Below are 26,618 nucleotides of genomic sequence, written 5' to 3'. Positions count from 1 at the left end.
AAATTACCTATGCAACTAAGAGGAAACAGAGAATTAATCATGCTCCATCTCGTATTTATGAAAGTAGGAATGAAGGCACAGTAGATAGAGACTTTTATATCAAAGTGATCCAATTCTAGCTTAGTGCACTATGGTCAATGAACTACATTATGCTGAACTGACCGCACAGCTATCTCTCTAGAGTCCAGAAGAACTTAAAATCCAATTTTTAAGACAAAACAGACTGAAAACATAAACAAAGTGAGACGAAAACAAAGCCCATGAGATGGATCACCATTTAGGTGGCATTATAAAAATAAGAGGGACATTGGGGTTTACACACTTCACTTTGACGGTTCTAGATTAAAACTCTCTTCCCCAAACTAAATTCAAAGGGGAGGAAAATAAAGAGATTGAGGTAACTTTAAAACCAGTCTTGGGCTCAATAAGATCATTACTTAAAATAGTCACCTCACATTTTAAAACAGATCATCCTCATCTGATTCTTCAAGGTACTTTATAGGTTTCTTTGTCCGTCCAGATTTTACCCGAGGGGCCACAGCTGAGTCTAAGGCCACATGGAAGTCATCACTCTCCTCCTTGTATTTCTAAGAGAGAAAACCCAAGTCATTTGCACATGTCAGCCTGACAGCAGAATTGCAATGTAGAAAATCTATCAACAGACTACAATTCAAGTTACCTACCTTTTAATATGTAGTAAGAAACAGATCTAAGGCAACTCTCTCACGGACTAAGTGGTATAGGTAACTTTGTTATAACTAAACTAAATACAGTAAAAGCTAATGAATTATGCAACTTAAATTTATTTTCTTAAAAACGTGCCAAATTTTTAAGAGCAAAGCTTGGTTATGTTTTAAAACATCTACAGCAAAAGGACTGGTTAGGATAGAGACCCACCTTGCTTGTGGCTGCTTTAGAAATCATTTTCTCAAAATTAGAGTCGGAATCATCAGAAGTAGATGGCTTCCTTTTGCGGCGAGTCTTGGTTTTGGGGAGATCAGGCTTTTGAGGGGCATCAGAATTCAAGCCTGGATCCTTTTTGGCTCCTTTTGGTGCAGCCCTTTTAGGGGCACCTGCAGTGGAGGTGGAAGACTGACCTGCACATCAACACAGTGATTCATGAAGGCCACTCTTAGATAAATTGTTCTCCCTGCAAACTTTCTTTCACAACCTGCTGACTGTTTATATATAACATAGGAAAAGACATAAAAGAGCTGAAAATACGTTAGATAATCAGTGGTCTTAAGCCTTCATTTTTAAAATAAATATATGTTTTAGCTTAAACATTTGCAACTGTTTGTAATTACTATCCCGGTCATAGAAATGAGCTGGATAATGCCTGGCATTTTAAGAAACATGCTACTTTTAAAACTTTTGACTACCAATTACAATTATAAAGATCTAAAGATTTGCTTTCATTTAGACAAGATTTCATTTCAATATCAATAGCAAATTGTGGCAATAAAAAAAGGGAATTGACTTGTGGCAACCAGTTAGTTAATCCAGTATTATTAACCCATTTCAAAGACTTAGGCTCACTTTTTGCTGTCGTCTTCTTCACTGCTACTCTCTTTTTAGAAACAGGGTTTATGATTTTGGTTTCGGCTGGGAAGTCAGCCACAGGTGAGCTTGGAGGAGCTGGTGCGTTGTCTTTGGCATCATCAACACCATGGTCTATGACTTCAAATGAAAAGAAAATAGTGCATGTAAGCAACACAGGAAAATCCACTCACTGCTTAGTCCCTCCTATGAATTCAGTTATCTTTTTGTATCTGTAGCACCTAACATAGTACCTGGCAAGCACATTATACTTTTAGTATATTAAATGTAGAACCTATTTATCTGTAAAACTAATAATGGACATCAATGTAATGCTAATGAAAACGCACATTTATTTTCAAAGGCAGGACTTTTCAAAGGCAGGTAGTCTGGATTAGAACCCAGGTGGATCTAAGCACCCAGCAAAGCAGACATCTCACTATTTTTACTGAAACACGTACCTGATGTGCTTCCCTGTGGCTTCAGTTCTTTGTTTGCAGGTCTGGAATTAAAAAATTACATCCTGACAACCAATTCTAAATGTGTCAAATAACAAAGAAGATATCAACTATGAAGAACAATCGTGATAAAATCCATACTAGAGAAGATGCTTACTTTGGGGAAGTTTTGGTCCTAATTGGACTAGCATCTGATGGGACAAAATCTTCATCTTCACTTTTCTTATCAAAATCTGAGAAATCTTCATCTGAATCCAAATCCACTGTGAATTTGGTTTTTGCTATTAAAAACATACATATACAAAGAATTAAAGAGCGTTAATAGAATATTTGACCCACAGATTGATATAACATTTCATGAAGATTTAAACTTCAGTTTAAATTCCTAAAAGATGCTTTAGTTTTCAAAAAATTCAATGCAGCCCTGGCTGGGTCACTCAGTCGGTTAGAGTGCTGTCCCAATGCGCAGAGGTTGTGGTTTCAATCCCCAGTCAGGGCACATGTGAGAAGCAACTGATGAATACGTAAGTAAGTGGAACAACAATTCGATGTTTTTCCTTCTCTCCCTCTTGAAAAAAAAAATATTGCTCTAAAATATAACAACTTCTGAGATTAAGTGCCCTGAAATATCCTTTAGCCTGTTTACATGTCATTCAGCTTTTCTTACCTGCTGCTCTTCGTGGCTCTATTTCTCGTGGAGGGACATCAAAGGCATCAAAGTCACTTTCGTTACCGCTCATATCCGATTCCGAATCAGACCAGGGGTTTCTCTTCTTTCCTTTTTTGACTGGTTTAAATGGCAATGTACTTTGTTTCTTTGCTTTGGTACCTAGAAGGGAGGAAGGAATTAACCATCTTCACAGATTCTTAAACTCACTTACCACCCATCCATTCTTTAAATATTTATTGAGCTCTGTGCTAGTACTGAGAATAAGTATAGCGGTGAACAGAGACAGATGCAGTCCCTCTTCTCATGCATGTTATAGATCAGTCAACTAATCCCACCAATAAATACAATGTGTTTATGTAGGGTATGGGGTTTGTATGCTGATGTGTATAAATATGCTTCTCCAAGAGATGCCTGAGAGGCAATCTGAAGATTAAATAAGAGTGACCTAGTGGAAGGAAGCTGGGTGATGAAATCTTCCAGTTTAGGAAATAGCCTGTGAGAAAACAATGCCTTTAGGGAATCGAAAGAAGTCCATTATGGCTAGAAAGTAGAAGTTAGGGGGAGAGAGGATAGTCTTGTTAAGGATTGTTTTACTATTATTATTTTTTATCCTCACCTGAGGATATATTTATTGATTTTAGAGAGGGAGGAAAGGAGAGCGGGGATAAAGGGGGGGTGAGGGAGAGAGAACCATCAACTGGTTGCCTCCTATATGTGCCTTGACCAAGGATTGAACCTGCAACCTAGGTGTATGCCTTGACTAAGAATCAAATTCAAACCCACAACCATTTGGTGTGTAGGGCGATGCTCTAAACAACTAAGTCACCCAACGAGGGCAAGGATTTTATTTTAAATAGGGAACCAGTATGACCAGATTTACCTTTTAAGAAATTCTCTCAGGTTAAAAAGTGGAGATCGGAAACGAGCAAGAGTAGATGCAAGAAGAATGAAAGTTATTGCTGAAGTCAAGGCAAGGGAGACAGTTCAAAGGGAAAAGAACGGCTGGGACCAAACCTTGAGGAGCATTTCATGGCTTTGTGAGGTTGTTTAATGTCACTAAGTCTTGTTAATCTTTCCCCCCAAATGTGTCTCATACCTACCTACTTTTTGCTCTTTATTTCCCTCATCTTGGCCAACAAAGATTATCATTCTGATACAGTTCTTTTTTCATATTTTTATCAGTACACCTACTGATTTCATATTTCCTAGCTGAATCTAATGTTTTCCATCCTCCCACAGCCTGGTCTTCTAGTTCTCCATGACTGGTTTAACTATGTTCCGCTGTTTCTCCAAATACATTTCTCCAAAGAAATATAAATGGCTAATAAGCACATGAAAAGATGCTCAACATCATTAGCCAAGAGGAAAATGCAAACCCAAACCACAATGAGATACCACTTCATACCCACTAGGATGGCTAGAATGAAAAAAAACATTAAGTGTTGGTGAAAATGTAGAGGAATTGGAACCCTCACAAATTGCTGGTGGGAATGTAAAATGGTGTAGCTGCTTTAGAAAACAGTGTGGCAGATCCTCAAAAGGATGTAATAGAAAAATCATATGACCCAGCAATTCCACTCCTAGGTATCTACCCAAGAGAAATTAAAACAGTTCACACAAAAACTTATACACAGATGTTCATAGCAGCATTATTCACAATAGCCAAAATGTTTAAACAACCCAAATACCTATCAACTGAAGAATAAATAACAAAATGTGGTATATCTCTATAATGAAATATTATTTGGCAACAAAAAAGAATGAAATATTGATACATGTTACTACATGGATAACCCTGGAAAACATTATGCTAAATGAAGACACAAAAGACCACATATATGATTTCTATTTATATGAAATGTCTACAATAGGCAAATCTAGAGACAGAAGTAGATTACTGGTTGCCTAAGGAGAGGAGTTGGGAGGAAATGGGGAGTGACTATTATTGAATATAGTGTTTCTTTTGGGGGAAAGAAATTATTCTAAAACTTTGGAGAATACTAAAACCATCAACTGGTTCACTTTAAATGGGTGAATTTGGTATGTGACTGTCTCAATGAAGTTAAAAAAGGTAGATATTCAGTAAAGACATAGTCAAATGGTTACTAGAACTCTTTTATTTAACTTACTGAGTACTAACTATATCCTAGGCATGATGCTAAACTTGAGGGATAATACAAATGTGACTGAGATGTGGTCCTCAAGTTTTATATATTCATATATTCGATGTTTTATAATCTTGTAACTGGCTAGAAGGTGAAATCTAATAAACTGAATTTGTTTTCTTTGGATCCCAAATGAGGAATTTAAGTTGCCAAATTAACAAAATATTTCATTACAAAATGATTTTTACTCAAATCCCAAGGACAATATGAGGGAAGTTCAAGTACACTTCAGATGTAGTTCTCCTTCATGTTACTCACTAAGAACTTATTCAATATCTATGTGGGATTTACCAGGTAACAAACATAATTTTATCTCAATTCTATACCATTTTCCTTAAAATGTCTTAATACCTGCTTCTCTTTTCTGTTTCTTCTCTAGCCTTTGTTTTAGGCCTTCTGGTTCCACACTGTCCTCTTGAGGGCTTCCTTCAGTATTTTCATTCTAAAGGATAGCAAGGTAGTCAAAGTAATGAAGAGCAGGGGTCTACCGCCAAGATTGCTCTACCCAGCAAAGCTATCGTTTATAATAGAAGGGCAGATAAAAAGCTTCCCAGACAAGAAAAAAACTAAAGGAGTTCATCATCACCAAACCATTATCATATGAAATTTTAAAGGGACTTATTTAAGAAAAAGAAGATCAAAACTATGAACAATAAAATGGCAATAAATACATATCTATCAACAATTGAATCTAAAAAGCACACTAAGCAAACAAGAAGAGACAGAATCATGGATATAGAGAGCTTTTCGATGGTTGCCAGATGGGAGGGTGTTGTGGGGGATGGGTGAAGAAGTGAGGAAATTAAGAAGTACAAATAGGTAGTTACAGGATAGCCACGGGAATGTAAAGTACAGCATAGGAAAGGGAGTGGCCAAAGAACCTGACATGACCCATGGACAGGAACAATGGTGTGGGGATTGCCCGAGAGAGTGGGGGGTGCTGGATGGAGGGGGGCAAAGGGGAGAAACTGGGACAATAGTAATAGCATAATCAATAAAATATAATCTAAAAAATGTAAAATATAAAAGAAAGCAAGAGGAAATGGTCATATTCTGCCAAGTTTTGTTACTTGGAATAATATAAAGTCAAATATACAAATCTATATCTGGTCAAAGAATGATTTTTTATTTGGGTTCTAGCTAAGAGCTCTGAATAAAGGTATAGGTATGACCTTTTTCAAAATATTGAAACATTAAAAATATCAGGCTCATAAGAAAGGAATGTTATGATTAGATATAGGCTAAATCCCGAACTACAGGAGTAAATAATTTATGATATCGTTTGTTCAATTTTATGTGGAAATAAGCTTAAAGTATTTTATGTATAATGTCTTCAAGGTTATTACCTTAATTTTCCTTTTATTTTTCTTTTCTGCCTCTGCTTTCATCTCTATGGTTACTCGGGGGATGACTCTTTTTCCACTGGGAGAAGGCAAAACTTCAGCCATTTGCGCTTTTTTCCCCTTTGCTTTCCCCCCTTTCCCAGGCAGTCCTACTTGTTCATCTTGTTTTTCCTTGGCTTCAACAGCCTACAAAAGGGATAGAAGAAATCAAGTTTATATGCTAACAAAGACGTTACAACATCTTTATTACTTTATAGGGATAGCATAAAAGACAACAGTTAAATTGATTTCAATTTGTTATAACCTTAAGATAAATTTGTGATAAATTTTAAGTATACCACCACAATAGTGAAGATATAATTTAAGGCACACTTTGGACAGTGTGGAGACAGAAGACTGGTTCTACTCTGATTTTACTACTGAATCTTTCTGAGGATAATAAGGGGAAATGAGGTTAGGGATAAAATACATATATACATATTTGTAAACTCAAAAAATAAGGATGTAATTCCGGTAATGTACACCTATCACATCATTCTGAAGTGCAATAATATAAACTTGTAAGTTAAACCTTTTAGCTTAATTTATGAAATGCTTCCTTATGTTAAAATGATGTTGGAGAATTATATTAGTCTAATTCTGTAACGTGATCTTCTGAAACTACTGGTTAGCTAGCCTGAAAGGTAAACTATCTTTGCCCTATTAGGCTGACTTGTGGGGACTGGGTTGGGATGGTCTTTCACATTTAAATTCTCTTTATCTCCTGAGTCCCAATAGGTCAAAAATCAACTTCTGCCCTTTCTTTGTCCAAAAACTTCCAGGTTAGTATGTTTCTTGGCATCATTTACTTTAACTAGTTTTAAGCAATTTATTCATTTATGTATTATACCGGAATATTTCTTCATGCCTTCCATATTCTCTCTACTGCCAATTGTGAAATTTCTTGATAAAGAGGTATATTGCTAGGATTTATTATTTCATTAATAAAAATTCTAACATGGGCATTATAAACTACACACCTCCAGCTCTTCAATAAAAGCAGCCAGATCTTCTTTCCACAAATCTGATGGACTCCTCCTCTTTAATGTTTCTAGCTCTTGCTCCTTCATAAAACAAAATTAAGAGTTAATTTACGTGCATAAACAGCATTTTCATTAAGCACACAATTAAGTTTTCGCTTTCATGATTGGAACAGAACTAAGAAACATGCACCATCCATCAACAACTCACTTTTTCATTTCTTAGTTTGCACAGTTCATCCTTCTTTTCTTTGGTCAGATACCAAAGAGGCATATCAAGAAGGTAGTTGAAAGTTGGTCCAGTTACAGAGTCACTCTTTTCAGCTTCCTTTTCATTGTCACTCTCTTCATTTTCTTCTTCATCTGGAACCTAGAGAAGGAATTAAAATGTAGTTTTAATAGGAAATGTTGAACAGACATTAGATTATATACAGTCTTTAATAATATAGAAAAATGCTAACCAAGAAATTACCTTTTGCTGGGCTTCTTTCCAAGCCTTCACAGGATCTGAATCATATCCTCTCTGAATCAAAACTTTAATTAATTCTTTCTTAGGCTTGTTTTCTATTAAAGAAAATAAACGAGGTAATGGTTGGTTTTGAGTATTATTTTAGGAAAGTGATAAGGTTCTACCATACTAATTTAAAAAAATTAAAAGTGGAAATTAGTAAACTGTCTTTGTCTCCCATAAATTTGTACATCCTGTTACATACACTTGTCCCTTGAACAATGCAGAGGGTCGGGGCACGACTCACTGAATAATTGAAAATCTCCATATAATTTGACTCCCCCAAAACTTAACTGATAGTCTATTACTGACTGGAAGCCTTATCAATAACATAAACAGTCAGTTAACATATATTTTGTATGATATATTATATACTGTATTCTTACAATAAAGCTAGAGAAAAGAAGATATTAAGAAAATTATAAGGGTCATCTGTGAGGTTTTTCTTTCTTTTGATTTTGAGAGGACGTTTATTAAAGCTGGGGAGAGTGAAACAAGGAAGAACTTGGAATAGAGGAAGCAATAGGAGAGCGTGGCGAGATGCGAGTTTTTTCAAACTGTTGCCTTCAAAAAATTTTCCAATATATTTATTGGAAAAAAATCCCATGTATAAGTGGATCTGCCCAGTTCAAACTTTTGCTGTTCAAGGGTCAGCTGTAGTTGGGCATTCTCGCTATACCAGCAATTTCCAACCTTTTTCATCCCATGGCACACATAAATTAATTACTAAAATTCTGTGGCATGTCAAAAAAATATTTTTTGCTGTTATGACAAAGAAAGACATAATTTTGATTCATTCAGAGCAGATGGCTACTGTTGTCATTTAATTTGACAATCTAAGGGAAGCGGTGAGTGCCCCTGAATAGTCAGGTATCGCATGTTTTATACATTCTTGCGGCACACTGGTTCAAAATCGTGGCCCTAAACCACTGACAAATGTAAATTACCACAAGGTGGCAGTCAAATCATGTGAGGTTGTGACCTAATCACGTATAACTCAGCAAAAGACCCAAATCTTTATTTCTGGTCTCTACCTCAATTATACTCCCTGGTTTTTAAAAATTTCAATATTTGATTGGGCAAGTTTTTAGTGCCACCATCCACATATTGATTTCTCCATGTTGCACTCATTCCCTTTTTTTATAGAACCTCTCTCTTCCAATGTTTACAGTAGTCAATACCTTTACTTTTTTCTTTGCATCATGTCCAATATTACTCATTTTAGTCTTGCCTTAAGCAATAATATTGGTGAAATTAAAGGATTATACGCTAGTGTTATCTTTAAAAAAAAATCATGAAACTGAACATGTAACAATTGAATTACACATTTTTGTGTACCACCAGAAAAATCTTCTCTGATCTCTAGGAACTTGTATTGTCATGTTTGGGGGACCTGCTATTTATATCTAGTACCATGAGTTAGTTGCCCAGTCTTCCTAGTTAGTCCTGGCCAGAACTGAGCTCTTTTAACCTTCCTTTTACCACGCTTTCGTCAAAACTGTTTTCTTCCTGGTCACTTAAACCCTGACTTGGTTGCTTCTAGAACATCTTAAAAAATTCCCTAGGACATGACTTTTTTCAGGCTTAAGTACACAATTTACTTATAATAGAAGCATTTATAATCTTACCTCCAGCCTTTTCTATCACACTTTTCTCTTAATCAACAAGTTTACACGGGAAACTCTTTTAGCTCTCTACTCTGTCTAAATGTCAACTAAATCTTGATTTCTCAAGATGCTCAATTTAGGAAAAGCTGTGCCTTTCAAAATATAAAACACCTAATTAAGTTTCAAAGAAATGCTCATTTAAGTAGCCAGCTGAACTAAATGGCTTTTGCCCTCTCTCCCGCCATTACTCTCACCAAAAATGTTTAAAGGAAGTTTGGCACAAGTGCAGTTTAGTACAAGTTCAGGGAGCTCAAACACATACCAATGATTATTTTGCCATCTATTTTCTCTAAGATAAAGCGTGCCTGATTGTTCAGTTTAGCAGATTCGGCGCCAAGCATTCCTAGAAGCCATTCTTTCCTTAATCCATAATATTTCAGTCTGAGTTCAAAGAAGTCTCTTAGAATATCCAGCACTGTGTCGTATTTCTTTAAACAGCCTACGTGGTCAAAAAGCACCTGGAAAAGAAAAACAAGAGTAGAGCCAAGAACAGGGAAATTGGCTAAACTTTAATGGTTTTAGAAGAATGACTTCATTCTTTCAAAACATAAAAGTAGCTTATGATTTCCTTTTAAAATTGATATTAGTCTTTTAATATAAATCAAAACATATGTATCTCATAAAACAAGGCATACCATAGAGTTGCATGTGAGACTAGTTTGGAGTTTGAAGACTTTGTGTAGTCCAACTCTCTCAGCCTCAGCCAGTTTTTCTTCAGTCATCTTTACAACAAACTTCACAGTGGTATCTGTGTGGTATTCCCTATAATCTGTTATGAGAGGAGGCGTCTTCTCGGTGCCATTCAACATGGGTTCTAGAACCTGTTCTTTGTATGTCTAAAGAAATAATCATTTTGTAAATTTCTGAAACATGGGTTCCTGAATATTCAACAAGCATTAGTACAAAAATGTTTCTGCTGATCTCACACACACACACGCAAAAACCCACAATTACATACCTGGGTCCATGTTCTGATGGGAAGCTCTGAGATTTCAATGGTTGTGGAATTGAGAATAGCCACTTCACCACTAATGACATATTGATTTGAAGCCAGCTCTTCAATAGTACCCTTGAAGTTCTTATAACTTGGAAGCTAAATTGGTATTTTAAAAAAAGATTATTTTCTAAATGTGACACTAAAACAGAAATCACAATAGCATTAAACAATAAATCTAACACTTAATTGTGAAATAAATTGTATATTTATGTCCTCTTTAAGCACATAGTCTACTAAATTGAAACCAGAGGAAAACTAAGGTTCCTAATACACACAAAATAGTTACCATTGGCAAAGGTTCTTCTCCATCCATCAATCGCCTGATGTTATTCACAACTTCACGAATATCAAAGTTGGGTATTTTGCAGGACCAACCAGTACCAATTCCCTCAGCCCCATTTATCAGCACCATGGGTATAATAGGAATGTACCATTCAGGCTCCACACGTTGGTTGTCATCATATAAGAATTTTAATGTGTGGTCATCTTTTGGTGGAAATAACAACCGAGCCAAAGGACTAAAGAAAACAATCAAAGAAGGTTGTTTTACAAAATACTGGCATTGATAACTTTCATGAAAAGGACATGTGTTAACCTCATATCTATACATGAAAATTACCTTGGCTTTACTTGCTGACCAATGTTCACTTAACAATATTTATTGAGCACTCTCTATGGGCCAGGTACTGCTGACTTAAAGACTCAGCTTCCAAGGAGCTCACAGGGAGGTAGACAACAAACATACACTTTGTCAGGTGGTGCAATAAATGCTAAGAAGAAATACAAAGTAGGTAAGAGTGATTGAAGGGGCTAAGGAATAGTAGGTACTTTCTGATAGGAAAACATTTGAGCAGAAAAGAAATTGAAAGAATGAATCCTGAGGTTATCTGCAGAGAGTATTGCAAGCAAGAGGGACGAGTAAGTAAAAGGCCCTGAAGAGGGAATGTGCTTGGCATGTGTAGCCAAAGAGGCCAAGTGTGTTTGAAGCACAGATAATATGAGATGGAATCAAAAGATATGTGGAGTGGGTGCATAGATCACGCAAGGTTTGGTTAGATAAACTATGACTTTAGATTTTGCTCTAAATGAAGCAGTTGCGTTCTGAACCAGTGACCTATTTAAAAAAAAAATTGGCTGCCATGAGAAAGAAGGATGGTAGGCTAAATTATAATTATTTAGATGAATGGTGTGGTTTAGTATTTTTCCAATGCAGAGCCCATAGGATTTGACAACGGATTGGACACAAGTGTGGCAAAAAGAAGTCAAGGGTGACTTCAAGATTTTTAGCTCAAGAAAGAAGGATGGCATTCCATTTACTGAGACAGGATTTTGTTTTGGGCTTATGTTTGAGATATTTACTAGATATCCAAGTGATACATACTAAGAGGAGAGTCAGACATAGAGTTTAGTTTCAGGACTGGAGTCATGAGACTGAATGGATGAGGTATCACCATGGATGGAAAGTGAGGGTAGCTAGTGGAAAGAGGTCTGAGGGAGGAGCTTGGAAGCAGGCCAGTGTTTAGAGGTTGGGAAGATGAAAAGAACCCAGCAAAAAGGTGAGTAAGGAGGAGAACCAATAGTCTGGTGTCTTGGAAGCCAAATAGAGTTTCAAGAAGGATGAAGTGATTAACTGTATCTAGTGGGGCTGAAAGATTGAATAAGATTACAGCTGAAATGTACTTTGTAGACTTGTAAGGAAAGTACAATTTCAACTGTGGTATTTAGGAAGAATCAAGCTCTTCTTTACTCTGACCCAAATTCTGCAGCAGGTTTTCTCAAGCTCGACACTTACTGACATTTTGGGTCAGATCATTCTTTGATATGAGAGGCTGTCCTGTGCCTTGCAGGGTGTTTAGTAGTATCCCTGGCCACTGCCCGTTACATGCCTGTAGCATGGCTCTCCTAATTAAGACAATCAAAAATGTCTCCAGACATTGCTACAATACAAGTCACCTGGGGGGCCAAATCTATCCTGGTTGAAAGCCACTCTCTATATAAAGAAAGAGAAGAAAACATAAGAAATGGAAGTAAAAACATTTATAGTTTGGCAAGGAAACAATACTTCTAAGGGATACAAAGGCTATGGCTATCAAACTGAAACAGAATTACCTTTCTGCTCATGGCAAAGAATAGCATAATTAAGCTTTAATGAGCTAGTTTTTTGTTTGTTTGTTTTCATTCTTTTAAAAATTAATACTCTAAGTATCTGCATCAAAAGTACATTTTCTGCCCTGGCCAGGTTTGGTTAAAGCGTTAATGTGCCAAAGTTGTGGGTTTAATCCCTTGTTAGGGCACATATGAGAATCAACCAATGAATGCATAAATAAGTGGAACAACAAATTGATGTTTCCCTCTCTCTTCCTTGTGCGCGCACTCTCTCTCTCTCTCTAAAATCAGTAAAAAAAAAAAAAAAAAAAATTAAAGGTACATTTTCTGCTTAACTGAATTTTAAATTTTTTTTGTCAACTAAATCTCATAGTATTTCAAAATTGGAAATGGCAATTCACAGATAGAAATTGAAAGCATTACCCACCTGAGCATTGTGAAGATGTATCTAGGACTAGCAGAATCCTTGCCACCATGCAGCCTGGTACCAAACTGACCAATGGGCTGCAACAGGTTCAGATTATTGCTCCCCACAAAATTCTGAGCCAAATTGATAATGGTCATCATCAGTGACATCTGGGGAAGGAAAAGATTTGTCAGTCTGATCTGTAGGCTTTTAATAATACATACCCATTATTATGACTAAGCCTTACTATAATCCTGTAGGATGTTATGTGGTATAAATGTTTATTGAGTTTTCCCAGGTGACCACATGGCGGAAGTAGTGCTTTAACCCAAGACTTAGGGCTCCAAGTTCAGGGCTCTTGCCTTCCAGTAATTTCAATCAAGTCCTTGAAGGCATAGCTCCTTTCTTCACCCAAAGCAGAGTGAAAAATTCCCTACTTTAAGTCACAACACTTTGCTCATTTCCACTCTAATATGTGTAACTTTATTATGTAGTTGTGTGTGTGTGTATTGGCCCTCTTGGTTAAACTGTGATTATACCTTGAAGGTAAGAAACATATTATTTTTGTATACCTGGTACATGGTAAACATGCAACAAATCTTTGTTGTATGAACATTTACTGAGCACCCACTATATTTTAATTGAAAGCAACAAGCAAGATAATCATTACATTTAAAGTTCTAGACACAGGCAATCTAGTTTTTTAAAACATAATGAATGCAAAAGAGGCAATTCAATCACAAAACTAAAAAAAAATTTGTATAAAGTCAAATAATTCAAACATAAAAAATTAGAAAGTTGCCCTTTCCAATTCGTAGGAATAACAAAAGTCAATAATTTGGAACACGTCTTTCCCAAAACTTTTGCTTTACATACTGTTCTGTTTCTTTCTCCCTCACCTGACACTTTACACAAGCATTCTTCAATGTTAGTACACACAGACTTATTTCAGTTATATCACGGACTCCATGCACAGATGTTTCACAATTTATAACAATTTTTCAAGCAGTTGACATTTTTGATATCTAAATTTTAGCATCAAAGTTATAGTAAACATCTTTGAACATAGATCCTTGCAGACTTGAATAAATACTCTTATGTAAATATTATTTTTAGAAACAGATTTATTAGGTCAAAGTATAAGCACATATCTAGTCTGATAGATTTCACCCAATTGTTCTCTGCTACGGATATACCAGCTTATATTCTCACTAAGTGTTTGGAGACTGATTTTACAGGTATTTCTGCTATCATGCTTTCTGGATATATTATCGATTGTGTGTTTACCTCACCATGATGATAAGAGGACATCTCAGCCACTGACCCAGCTAGCTGGGCAACCTTTACCTCTCGCTTGTCATTCCGTTTGAAACATGTAAACAAAACCTTTCTCTGACCTGGTTTCAAACCTTCAAAATGAAAGAAGTGCAAATGTTAGTGTCCTCAATTTAATTATTTCTAGGCATTGATTTCTATGTTACAATAAAAATAGACTAAAAAATTGCAACTCACCATCCACCATAGATGGGATAGATCTCTCATTATCAGAATTTGAGAACAGTATAAGTTCCTTGTTTATGAAGTCATTGTAAGTCAGGTATGTGGTAGTTTGCCCGTACAAGTAATCCTGGGGGAATAAAGAGAGTGTTACATGATCTAGCTTAAAATAATGAAACAAAGAAGCCTCCCAATATTTTTAGGGTAATTATTAAGTCCTTCAAAAATTCAGAAGTATTTTGTTTTAAAGATAAAGCAAATTTAATTGCTGTATAATTTAATAAAGTACACTCTCTGGTAATTTTTTTTATGCCCAATACATTTATGCAGCAGTCTAAATAAGAATAGGAATATGTATCTAGCTATCAGTTATTATACTTTTTACTGAAATAACTATTCAGTAACTTAAATTTCTTCTATCAATCCTAAAAGATCAGTAAATAGTCCATTTTGTGGGATATATTTAAAATTTTTACCTCAGGAAGGCCAAGTAACTTCCGTTGTCTTCTATCCTCCATAAAATGAGTTAACCATTCCTTTCGATCATCTATCTGTTTTTTGCTAAAGGCCTACAAGTAAGAAGATGGAAAAGATATCACTGGTACCAACAGTTTCCAAAATATCTCTTGTATAAAAACTAAAATAGCAAAACCTCAGTTTTCTAAAATATCTGGCCCCTTTCCCTGGGATATGCTTACTGAAAACTCTCTAATCTATAAAACATATTATATAGAAACTTAAATGTTTCAATTGACTAGCTAAAGCAGTGATTTATAAAACTAGAATGTATGTATGAAATACAATTCAAACTTACCAGGCTGATTGCAGCATCATCTTCAGGACCAGAATATTTGAATTGGATACGATGTCTTTTCATATCTGCAAAGTATTCTTTAGCTTCTTTTGATGTGCTGGTGCCCAAACCTACACAACCAAGAATACCAAGTTGCTCCATATAATCTTGTATAATGGTATATTACAAAATGAGAAGTTCTATATGAATTTCCTTACAAACCTTTGTAATACTTGACTTTCCACTTTTTATGATTTGGAGTAGAACTCTTCCATTCTTCAAATTCGGGAAGACTATAGAATGCCATTTCTTGCTTGTTTTTAGACACCTGTGATAGAGAACATATTGCTGTGACTTTGCACAGTGCTGGGTCTCCTACATACCACCCTACTTCACCGGGGTTAAGTGTGTATCAAGGTCTGAGAAGCAGGGCCTTCAAATATCCATTATGGTACCTTAGAAGTTAAAATACCTTTACAATGGGAGTGATAAATTCCTCCAGAAAACGATGTCGCAGAAGAGAGGGCCAGTTGTGATGGATAAAATTAATCAGCAAGCCTTTGATGTGGGAACCATCTTGGTCCTAGAAATATTTGGAAAGCCAAACACAGAATTGTTTAGTAACTAAAAGAATTATAGTTGACATACTGGTAATTTCTCAAATTTTTTTCCCATGGGGATCAATAAAGAAAGGCTATTCAAACATTCACAGACTATTTAAATACACTCTCAACCTATATGTAGTATATATGATATAAACATAGTATCTGATTAGAGATCATGACTAAAGCTACAGGAAGTTAACTAAGGAAGTTAATTAATTTCCTTTCATGGCAGGAAAGCAATGCAACAAGACATGTTTAATTTATTGCAGCAATCTAAAGTATCTGAAAAGCAAATCTGACCTGATCTGTCATAATCATTATCTTCCCATAACGAAGAGTCTTCAGTGAATCTTCATCTTCATAGTTTTTTTTGTACTGAAGACCCACGATCTTTATGATATTGTTAATTTCAGCATTCTCCATTATCTGAAATGGACATATAGTGTTTATAAATTTGAAAAGAACAAAGAAATATAATGGTATATGTTGCTTGGATTTTCTTGAGCTCTGGTATTTAGAGTTATTACTAGCCTATACTTTAGTAAGTCAGAAGTATCTGTTAAGACATGCTATAATGTACCCAATTTCTTAAAATAAATACTATCTAAAATATATTTTAAAATGCCCAATGAGAGAATGAAACACCCAGCATAAAGTCCTGCATTATAAAACTAGATAGAGCTTCTAAAGGTAGTTTTATATTCTACCTGTTTATGAGATGCTTCTCGAACATTGAGTATTTTTCCTCTAAGAGGGAAAACCCCGTATTTGTCTCTCCCAACCACACCAAGGCCTGAAACAGCCAAAGTTTTAGCTGAGTCTCCCTCGGTCAGGATAAGTGTACAGTCAGTAGAGTTTCGGCCCCCTAAAATAAAAACATGCAAATTAATATTGGCACATTTAATTCAACCTCAAATATTAACTCAGACATGCTGTTAATAGCTTTGTGATAAACACAAATAATTTATAATTCATAATATATTAGCTTAGAAGTAAAATGGAGCTAATAATTATATATATATATACTTAGCTAAAGTTCATAGTAAATAAAAGTCTTAGTTTCTTAGGCTAATTTCTCATACTACTGCTGAACATTCATTTGATCATATTATATGAAAAATACTTGTTAATGATGGGGTTCATTACATGCTACTCCAGAATATGGCACCTTGGCATACAGAGTATTTTAAGCTAAAGGAGTTTGAGAAAATGATTGAAGCAGGACCCCTGACCTCACCCCTCCGCTTTCTCCCCTGAGACAGGTCGTAAGAGTCTCATTGTGAGAAGTGCGCTCTGTATGCTCAGAAGAAAGGAACATTCATATCCTCCAGAGTGAGGGACACTGAGGAGAAGCTGAATTGAACAGGCTTTGTTGAGCTTCTCCAAGTTTACTGCACTTAGCTCATACTCTTTGCTTATCTTTCCATGACTTTCTACTCTTCATCAAACCTAGCATAAAAACACTCAGGTTTAATTATTTGGGGCTTCATTTTGTCCTGTGTCATGTAAAATTTACATTAAATAAATCTGTATGCTTTTCTCCTGTCAATCTGTCTTTGTCAGTTTACTTTTCAGATCCAGTCAGGGACCTAAGGGGGTCAAGGGAAACTCTTTCCTCTCCTATATAGGTCAATATGTAAACATTTTTGTTCTGTACCCCCAAACAATCATCTCAGCATTATTTATAACAGCGCAAAACTGGAAATGACCTAAATGTTTAATAACAGGGAATCCACTGATTTTTAACAGAGCAGAAATATTCCCTTGATATTAACTATCAAGGAAAAAATATTCATGGTATGCCGTTAATGAAGAAGACAAATAACAACTATAAGACTTAAAGTTTGGATATATTAAGCGTGTACCTGCATCATTGGCATCATCAAGTTTAGGAATTCCCTTGATTCTGTTATGTTTTACAGCTGAACACTTCTTGTTTAACTGGACTTGAGCCTTAAACTTCACCCAGTTTAGTATGCTTTCTACAATACCACAGCCAATTGCCTAAAAAAGAGAAGATTCACATTAGGGAAGAAAAATTCTGTCAGAAATCTAGATACAAATGAGGTTCTGTAACAAATAATTCAAAGATTGAGCCCTAGTTGATGTGGCTCAGTGGGCTGAGAGCCGGCCTGCAAACCAAAGTGTCACTGGTTCGATTCCCAGTGGAGGGCACGTGCCTGGGTTGCAGGCCAGGTCCCCAGCAGGGGGCCTGTGAGATACAACCACACATTGATGTTTCTCTCCCTCTCTTCCTCTATGTAAAAATAAATAAAATCTTAAAATAAAAAATTCAAAGATTGAGATAATATATGATTTCTGGACAGAGGGTGACATATCTTCCTGTATCAGGTTATCACTACTGAGGGAGCTGGTTCCTTTGGGTTCATTAATTCAATAAATATTTACTGACTGCACACTTACATTGTGCCAGACACTTAGCGACATGTTGAACATGTAGCAATTAAAACAAATTAGACATGGTCCTTGTCCTCATGATGGAATTTAATATACAGCAAAAAAATAAAATAAAATGAGAAATCACAAGTGAAATGAGTGTTATGGATAAATGAAAAAATGTGCTACATATAAGTGTGTCCAGTGTTATACTGGAACAAACTTAGTGGGGGAGAAGGGTGGAAAGTAAAGGCTTTCCTGAGGCAGTGAGATTGAAGACCTAAAAGTAGTTTAACCAGATTTAAGCATTTCAGGGAGAGATTAGCACGTGAAAGAGCTCTAAGGAGGGAAGAGTACTGTTTTTCAGTACTTTAAAGCCCGTAGGACTGAAGGTGATACATAGGAAAAAGTGGCCTTGAGATGAAGTTGGAGATGGCAGGGTCTTGTAGACCAAATTAAGAAATTTGCACTTTTTCTAAGAGTGGAAATCAATGAAAGTTTTCCAAAGGAGAGTGAAGACAAAACATGTGCTTTAACACAAAAAAATTACTCAAGGGCATTACAAAGGAAGGATTGAAATTGTATGAATGTTAAGGACCTATTAAGAAATGATAACGGAAGGTTACTGATATATCTAAGAGACAATTCTTATTGGATTAGAGAGGAGGGGAGGCCAAAGAGAAGGCTCCCAGCTTTCTTGTTTATGCAACTTTTTTGGGGGGCCCTTTACTAAGATAGGAAATAGTTTTGTTTTTTGGGGGTGGGAGAGTTCACTGTATGCAGGTGAGTATGGAGAGAACTAACTGAATTTTGGATGTGTGATCAAGAGAAACTTTAGGCATTCAATGTTTGGTAGGCAGTTAGATGGGTCAGATTCAGAAGTGACTGCTGAATGGTGATATGAAATAAGGGAATACAGGTGCCCTGGCCGGGTAGCTTAGTTGGTTAGAGCCCTGTCCTGATATGTCAAGGTTGCAGATTTGGTCCTGGTCAGGGCATATATAAAAATCAACCAATGAATGTATAAATAAGTGGAACAGTGAATCGATGTCTCTCTCAAATCAATAAATGAAAAAGAAAATGGGGGAAATATAGGCATATAGGTGGAAATCAAAGACCCGGGTAAGAACAGTGAGGTAAAAGCTATCTGTTATATTTTTAAAAATTTATTTATTTATGTATTCATTCATTCTTAGAGGGGGAAGGAGATAAACTTTGATGTAAGACAGAAACATCAACTGGTTGCCTCTTGCACGTGCCCGTCCAGAGACCAGACCATAACCTAGCATGTGCCCTGACCGGGAATCAAACCTGTGAACTTCTGTTTTGCAGAATGATGCCCAATCCCAGTCAGGTCTTAAATTTCCTATGTGGGAGGAATCTTTGTTCTGCAGAGCTGAGAAGAGCAATGGAAAAATAAAGGTGATTTTATTTTTTATTTCCCTCTAAGTACTCACAGCTTTGATGAATTTTTCACTCAATTGGCATGTAGATCCAAAGCTCTTGGCTTGTAAAGTCATGTTTTCTTTTGTCTGAGAGTCAAAAGTTGGGTTTTCAATTAAGGCATTCACAAAAATCCACATGTGATTTTTCACCTGCAGTAAAAGTTGATATTAAATCACTAAGAACTTATTCATGCTTTATTAATAGGCTTTCCCTTCTTGACTTTGGAGAAGAAAAATTGTGCTAAAATACAATACCTGATGTGCTTTTACTGCAACACCACCCTTGTTCTTCTTCTTCACAACATCCACAAGTTTAGCCACAATCTGATCAGCTACATAATCAACATGTCTGCCACCCTAATGAGGAAAAATACCCACTGTAAAGCTCAGCATCCTCAAAATTATAATAATCAAACATAAAAGTCTACTTTAGCTTACTTTACACTGAGGTAGCCAAATATCCAAGTTCACTATATATATTAAATCACTATATAAAGAACACATATGAAAATGTAAATCATGATTAATAATTCAAGAATAAAATTACCTTGGAAGTAGCGATGCTGTTGACAAAGCTAATTTGCTGAAAGCCTTTTTCACTCATTGTTAAACACACTTCCCATCTGTGGTTTACTTGTTCATGGATAACTTTAAGTGGATTGCCAGTTTCATCTACCTTATCCTTCAAATACATATCCACATAGCTACGGAATCCTTTCACCTGTTCAAGAATTAAAATGGTATAAAAAAAGTTATAAAATGTAGAGTCAATAATAGACTAATACTATTCAAAACTAATGAAATGATTGTTCAATGATGGGCATGAAAGAAGTAAAGGGCACAGAAGGATTTAGTTAGGTGTTTCTTTGAGAAAGAAATTTCCATTTGTAAATTTAAAATGAACTGATTAAAAAGTGTGGTGTACAGTTTTCTTTCTAGGAACATATCTGAGAATGTTAAGAAAAACATGAGAGGAAAGAAAAGTCAATTTTGCCTTTGATGATGATCACAGATTCCCCCATTACCAGAAAACACTTACTGGCAGCTTATTTCCATTGAGAAAGACTTTGACATCTTTAGTGGACCCAGCAATATCATATGCTCTTCTAACCATTAGTGCAACAATATCTTTGTCTAGGCTTTGCATTTTAAACTTAGACAAATCAGGATGGAAGGTAATACATGTGTAATCTTCTCCGTTAAAGGGCTTGAGTTCCATCTCACCAGCTTTCCCCATGTTATCCATCCATGTCTGTGGAAGTAAAGAATAGGAAAGATGAAAAATTCAAGTCACTTACAAACTAGAACTAAGTAACACAAATTTATAAGTCCTAAAAAATAACTGAATACATGTTCATGAGTAATTTTCCATGTTTTAATAGATTATAAATCATGTTAAATTAAGTCAACCATTTATGCCATTATAAATTGGTATCGTACAATTGATAATCAAGGCACAAGATACCTATTTACTTGCCTGTTTGAACATTTTCTTGTATTCTCTACTGGCTGTTTCCACTGTAAATTTGGTACTGAATATGTTACACAGTTTGGCTCCATAGCCATTTCGACCACCTGGGCAAATAAATTTAAAATATTATTGAATTTTTATCTCATGAACAGTTTTATTTCTTAATCACTGGCAAAGAGATGCAGTTACAAAGATTTTAAAACTTAAAAAAACCTTTATGCTATAGATGGTCATTGAAAAAGGTGTATTTATTTTACTTTATTATTCTTTTTTTTTTTTTTAGCAACAATATGTTCTTTATTTTCTTCAGTACTCTACCTGTTACTTTCTTTTCATCATCATCATAGTTGCTAGAAGTTAGGAGCTGTCCAAAGATGAGAGCTGGGACATACATCTTCTCGACTTTGTGTTCAACAACAGGAATACCTTTTCCATTATTCCATATACTAATTAAATTGTTTTCCCTAAGAAAAGAAGATTGGAATTTCATTGTTAAACTAGTGCTTAAACATGTTTCATATTTAAATATCATTATTTCTAAAACATGTAAATTCATAGTCTTAATTTCTTAATGGCTCTTTTTCATATATTTCTTCTGAAATTCAGCATAAACTACCTTTCCCATCATGCTCAGTTCCTGAAACTCCTGAAATAGGAGCCAAGAAGAAAAAAAAAAAAAAATTAAACCTGTTCCCACACCTGGGCAGACACTGATAATGTTGAAATTTTAAAATTTAGGGTACATAAAGGAAAATGATTTATACTCAATGCAAAGAACAAAATTTGGGACTAGTATTATTATATTGCTTTTAAGAGGATTATCTGTACTGTCCTAGCTCTCTTAGTTTTCCCACCCAACAAAACTCATTGCAAAACAAATGTAAAAGGGAAAAAACATTATCAATTGTAAAATCCCCTGCTTGTGAATAAAATGCTACGAATTTTTCTGGATTTTTAAAACAGACTTTATTTATTTACTTTTAGAGAAGGGGAAGGGAGAAAGAGAGGATGAGAAACATCTATGTGTGAGAGTTTTTATAAACCGTTGGCTTCTCACAGGCCTCCCCAACTCGGGACCTGGCCCACAACCCAGGCACAGGGAATTGCACCAGCCATCTTTTGGTTGTGGGCTGGCACTCAATCCACTGAGTCACACCAGCCAGGGCTATTTGGATTTCCATTAGGGTAATAAAAAGGTGAAACAAGCATCCTGACCACCCACAAAGGGACACCAAGCGCTTATAACCAGAAATGTTAGCTCTTTATCACCACCTGCTGGTTTACTATTTGCATAGTATTATGTCGGGGGGTGGTGGTGGGGAATAGCTCAAAAGCTCTAGACTCCAGAATCCTTCAATTATTGAAGATGCTTACTGACGTATTTAAGGACAGAAGTGTCATAATGTCTATAATTTATTGTAAAATGCTTTAGAAAAAATAAAGTTGAAGCAAATACAGCAAAAGGTTGATAACTGTTGGACTTAGATGATAGGTATCATAAATTGTTCATTTAGCATTTTGCCTCTGCTTTTGTAATCTTTGATTTTAAAAAAGCCAACTTTAGCCCTGGCTGGTGTGGCTCAGGTCATTGAGTGCTGGCCTTTGAACCAAAGCGTTGCTGGTTTGATTCCCAGTCTGGGAACATGGCTGAGCTGCGGGCTGGGTCCCCAGTGGGGAGTGTGCAAGAGGCAACCACACATTGATGTTTTTCTACCTCTCTTTCCCCCTCCCTTCCCCTCTAAAAATAAATAAATAAAATCTTTTAAAAATAAATAAATAAATAACCCAGCTTTGCTATAAACCCCCCAAAATGCAACTAACAGTAACAATAAACTATAACAAACAAAAGAATGAGCAAGAGACTTACGGGTCAATTGTAACTCTAATACAAGACATTTTGGGGTCCCTTTGTTTGTTGTCTGCAGCATTGACTGAAAAAAAATACACATTTGTAAAAAATTAAAGTACTTTAAAAATTTTTTTAAGACATAGGAAGAAAAAGTCTAAAGCACAAGAGTAGCATCAACAAGGTGTTAATTCAGCAATTTTTATTCATAGTATTGTTTCTAGGAAAAACTTCAACTTCACTGCCTCACTTCTGCCAACAATTGTTTGAAATGACAGTTCTGGCTACAGAGGGTTTGTTTGGAACGATACTTCTTATGAATGATTTGACCGGTAGATCTTTATGTAAAAGAATTTACTCACCTAGAATCTCATCAAAGATTTTGTACAAACCAGGAACAAACGTTACTTCCCTGTAGTTAATGCCAACATCTTCATCATAAACCCACATTTGCTAGAAACAAGGCAAAGGGATATAGTTATTTTTACCCTATATTTATTCTCTTTTATCATCATGATTACTGTAAAGTCTTCTGTATTAAATATATATTTATATATATTTATTTGTTTAGGCTAGTTCCAGTGCCACTCAAAGTACGTGAAGTATAGAAAATTAACCAGGAAAAGTATATATTTTAACTACTTGAAATTTAGTCTGGTTTTACCTGGGTCACTAATTCCACAGAGCCAATGTAGGTGTCTGGACGGAGCAAGATATGTTCCAGTTGCGTTTTCTTTTGATAGATTCTTTCAATAGACAGTCTTTTCTTAGCATCTTCATTTTTCTTTGTTTTGTTGATTTGCATATTTTCATTTACAGGCTAGCAGTTTTTAAAAATTTTGAAGAAAAGCGAAGTTTAATCATAGGTTTATCAGAAACTATAAACAAAACGTCTACCATAATGATATGCTTAAACACCCTATAGCAAATCACAGTCTTTCAGTAGGTATTGGTGGATTTTACATCCTTTTGTGCAAACACCGCAATGTAAGTAACTGCAGCCAGGTTCCTAGGTGTTAGTTTTAATAGATATATTACCTCACTAAGTGTTCCCTGCCATGGAAATATTTTCCATGTTTAGATGTCCAATAAAACACACCCACTTGTTTCATCTACTTCACAAATATCGACTGAGTGTCTACTATGTCCCAGGCACATAATAGGTGCTAGTTCAGCAGCAGCAGTTTGGGAGGCTGTCGACCGGCCCCGTTAACGCTGGGAACACCGGAAGGACATATTTTGAGTAACTCGGGCCTGCCGGCCCCTCAGTGGGAACACTGTGCTTTGTTCTGCACCTCTGAAGCTCAGGGACATTCAACCCCATTTTCAACCGGAGGGAGGGAAGGAAAGCATCAGTAATGCTGTTTAAAGTCACAGGCAGACCATTACAATGCAGATGTACTATAGGACCAATTGCGTCCTGTCCCTAGAAAGAGTAAAACACCACACAACACCCTAGAAGCCAGTTTGGCCGATAAAACCCTCACTATTAGCACCATACAGGGTTTCACCCTCTCCACGATCACGCCGAGCCCAAGAGACCGGGGTTCACAGGGAATACAGGCTCCCAGCCCGCCGCGGCGGAACCGCAGCCCAGAAGCCTCACCCCTCACGGGCAGCCAGGGAGATACCCGGCCGTGCTCAGGCTCCACAACCCGCCTTTTCCGCGAGCTGTACCTGCAATGGTGACACCTCCATGGTGACGGTCGGGAAAGGGCTCGCGGACCCTGCAAGCGACTAAACTGGCGGAGCCCACGAGACAGTCGCGGAGCAAGCGGCTTCTCCACAGACGCTTGTCGGTTGGGAGCACCACTCCAGCACGACTTGAATTTTCCGCCCAAACCAGATAAGCCAATCCCTGACTCGCTCTCAACGGTTCCTTCCTGAAGAACCAATCGTAGCTGGTCTTTTATGTTCACCAATGAAGGACTGCGTTGGCCGGGGTCGGTTTGAATAAACCAATTAGGCAAGGAAGGCGGGACTAGAGGGTTTCCAAAGGCGCCGTTTTTGAGAGGTAGCGGAGAGACAGACAGAGAATTTGGCCAATGAGAAGGGCTCTTTTGTTCTCCGGCGCAGAAATCTGTGAGGAGTAATGCGAGGGAAGCGTGAAGGGGTTTTCTGAGGTGTAGAGTCGGGGTAAAAAGGGTGAGGAGTGTGTTCATTCCCTGGGAGCCGTTCACTTATCCCTGAAATCTAAAAACCGTCCTCAGTCCCGAGGTTTTTTAGCGAGAGGAAGAGAATCCGAGCTCCATCTTCCTGAGTAAACTCATTTTCCTCAGTTTACTGAGGAGACTGAGTGCCGGCTTTCTGGACAAGCACCTGGCGATTTGATTAAGCAACACAGATTCCGGCGTCTGCCTCAAACTGCCCTGCAAGAATTTATTTTCAAAAAAGCTATCGTGCTACAGTTGTGGGTTTTGGTTTTCATATAATAGAAGGGTGTAGCGAGGTCACGCGCCCAATAGCGGCATTGGGCTGCAACTGGTCAATCAAAAGGAAAAATTTATAGTTACGCCACAGGAGGTGAGGATGGTTTAGGGGCCATTCTAGGGCTGATTTTTTTTTTCTTTTTCCCCTCAGACTGCCAGTAGGATACCCTACCGCTTGTCACTTTTGCTCTCCGCTTTGTTAAGTTCCCTGAGTTCTGCAGGCGAGAGCAGCTATTCAGATTTGACAAGGAAATGTCAAAGACCAACGTTTTTTATTACTCTGACGTAAAAATATTTGAGTGGATTTCTCCTTATCAACCCACAGTGTTGACGTGACCAAGAAAAGAAAAAAATAAAAGCACAAGTTCTTGCCCTTACAAGATGCTAGGAAGGAGGACAGCACCATTTGCGTGACTACTAATTCCATCTCAGCCACCTCCATTCAACGGGCGTACCTTGCGTTTCAGTCCTAGCTGGACAACCTGTCAGCGGTGTGACCTGGATGGAGGCGGTTTCCTAATGCTTTTGTTTCTTCTGCTAAATAAATAAATGAATAAAAATAATAATAATAATAGTACTACCTCAAAGTCGTGTGAGGATTACACGGGATAAATGGAAAGCATTTAGAATAGTAAGCTAATGGTATCAGAATCAGGAAGCAGGAATTTTCCTTAGAATGGCATTACAATTTGGATTGAATGCTTTTTTTTTTTTACTTCTAAAAGAACTAAAGGCTCTGCCACTTGTTAATCGCCCGAGCATACCCAATGCCCGCTCTGCGGGCAAAGCTCCAAAGAGGGCCCGCAAGGAGGGGTTGTGACATGACAGGAAGTCAAGGATGGAAGTCGCCCGTGACGAGGATGATTGGGAAAGCCACAGGAATGGCGCTTTGGCATTCCTCTTGTCCCTGTCCTCTGGTTTCCTGGCCTCCAGGAGTTCCCAAGTATTTTTAGCTTCACTCTGCTTACAAATGCGTAGGACCACCAGTTGTAGGGAAGTCCATCCAGTAGCTTCTGCCCATCCAGAGGGCTGACCAGGCCCTGGGCTCCAGGGCCAGCGTGTCACTCTCTGTAGCTTCCCCAGGACAGAGGATGACCCTGACAGAGAGCAGTCATGCTGCCTTTTCCCGCCTGTAACAGAGCCCCAAGTTGGTAGGGGTAAGTGGGCATGCTTCCCCAAGGGTAGCAGTCCAGCCATTGACTCCCTGCCCGTCACCCTGTAGCTTATCCCAGCCCGCAGTACCCAGCCGTCTGGGGA

General features: G+C 37.0%; 1 protein-coding gene across 1 annotated transcript; it reads right to left on the bottom strand.

Moving 5' to 3' along the window:
- Positions 1-458: 458 nt before the first annotated feature.
- Positions 459-24,630, bottom strand: TOP2A (DNA topoisomerase II alpha). Its single transcript, XM_054593818.1, has 35 exons — positions 24,610-24,630; positions 23,597-23,752; positions 23,295-23,385; positions 22,954-23,017; positions 21,405-21,550; positions 21,093-21,190; positions 20,655-20,867; positions 20,163-20,336; positions 19,871-19,972; positions 19,628-19,765; positions 17,639-17,777; positions 16,481-16,638; positions 16,074-16,199; positions 15,641-15,751; positions 15,391-15,496; positions 15,190-15,299; positions 14,852-14,944; positions 14,391-14,505; positions 14,166-14,287; positions 12,900-13,048; positions 10,653-10,884; positions 10,328-10,462; positions 10,005-10,205; positions 9,632-9,827; positions 7,667-7,758; positions 7,406-7,564; positions 7,195-7,278; positions 6,179-6,361; positions 5,184-5,274; positions 2,665-2,826; positions 2,155-2,278; positions 2,001-2,041; positions 1,540-1,674; positions 898-1,097; positions 459-587 (listed from the first exon to the last, which is right to left on the bottom strand). The coding sequence occupies exons 1-35, from the start codon at positions 24,628-24,630 to the stop codon at positions 459-461; spliced, it is 4,596 nt and encodes a 1,531-aa protein (XP_054449793.1).
- Between the last annotated feature and the right edge of the window lie 1,988 nt (positions 24,631-26,618).

The sequence above is a fragment of the Pteronotus mesoamericanus genome, unplaced genomic scaffold, assembly GCF_021234165.1.
Source record: "Pteronotus mesoamericanus isolate MK-2021 breed Mesoamerican mustached bat unplaced genomic scaffold, CSHL_Meso_final scaffold_476, whole genome shotgun sequence".
Classification (NCBI taxonomy): domain Eukaryota; kingdom Metazoa; phylum Chordata; class Mammalia; order Chiroptera; family Mormoopidae; genus Pteronotus; species Pteronotus mesoamericanus.
The sequence above is the reverse complement of the archived record's forward strand: the minus strand, read 5'-3'. Positions and strand labels throughout refer to the sequence as shown.

Excerpts from the sequence above, each read along its gene's own strand:
- TOP2A (XM_054593818.1), bottom strand. The coding sequence starts at position 24,630 with ATGGAGGTGTCACCATTGCAG. Across the intron at positions 16,200-16,480 it reads GAGAAGCATCTCATAAACAG|ATAATGGAGAATGCTGAAAT; the intron begins GTAGAATATAAA and ends TGTCCATTTCAG. Across the intron at positions 13,049-14,165 it reads CCTCTTATCATCATGGTGAG|ATGTCACTGATGATGACCAT; the intron begins GTAAACACACAA and ends TTCCTTCCCCAG.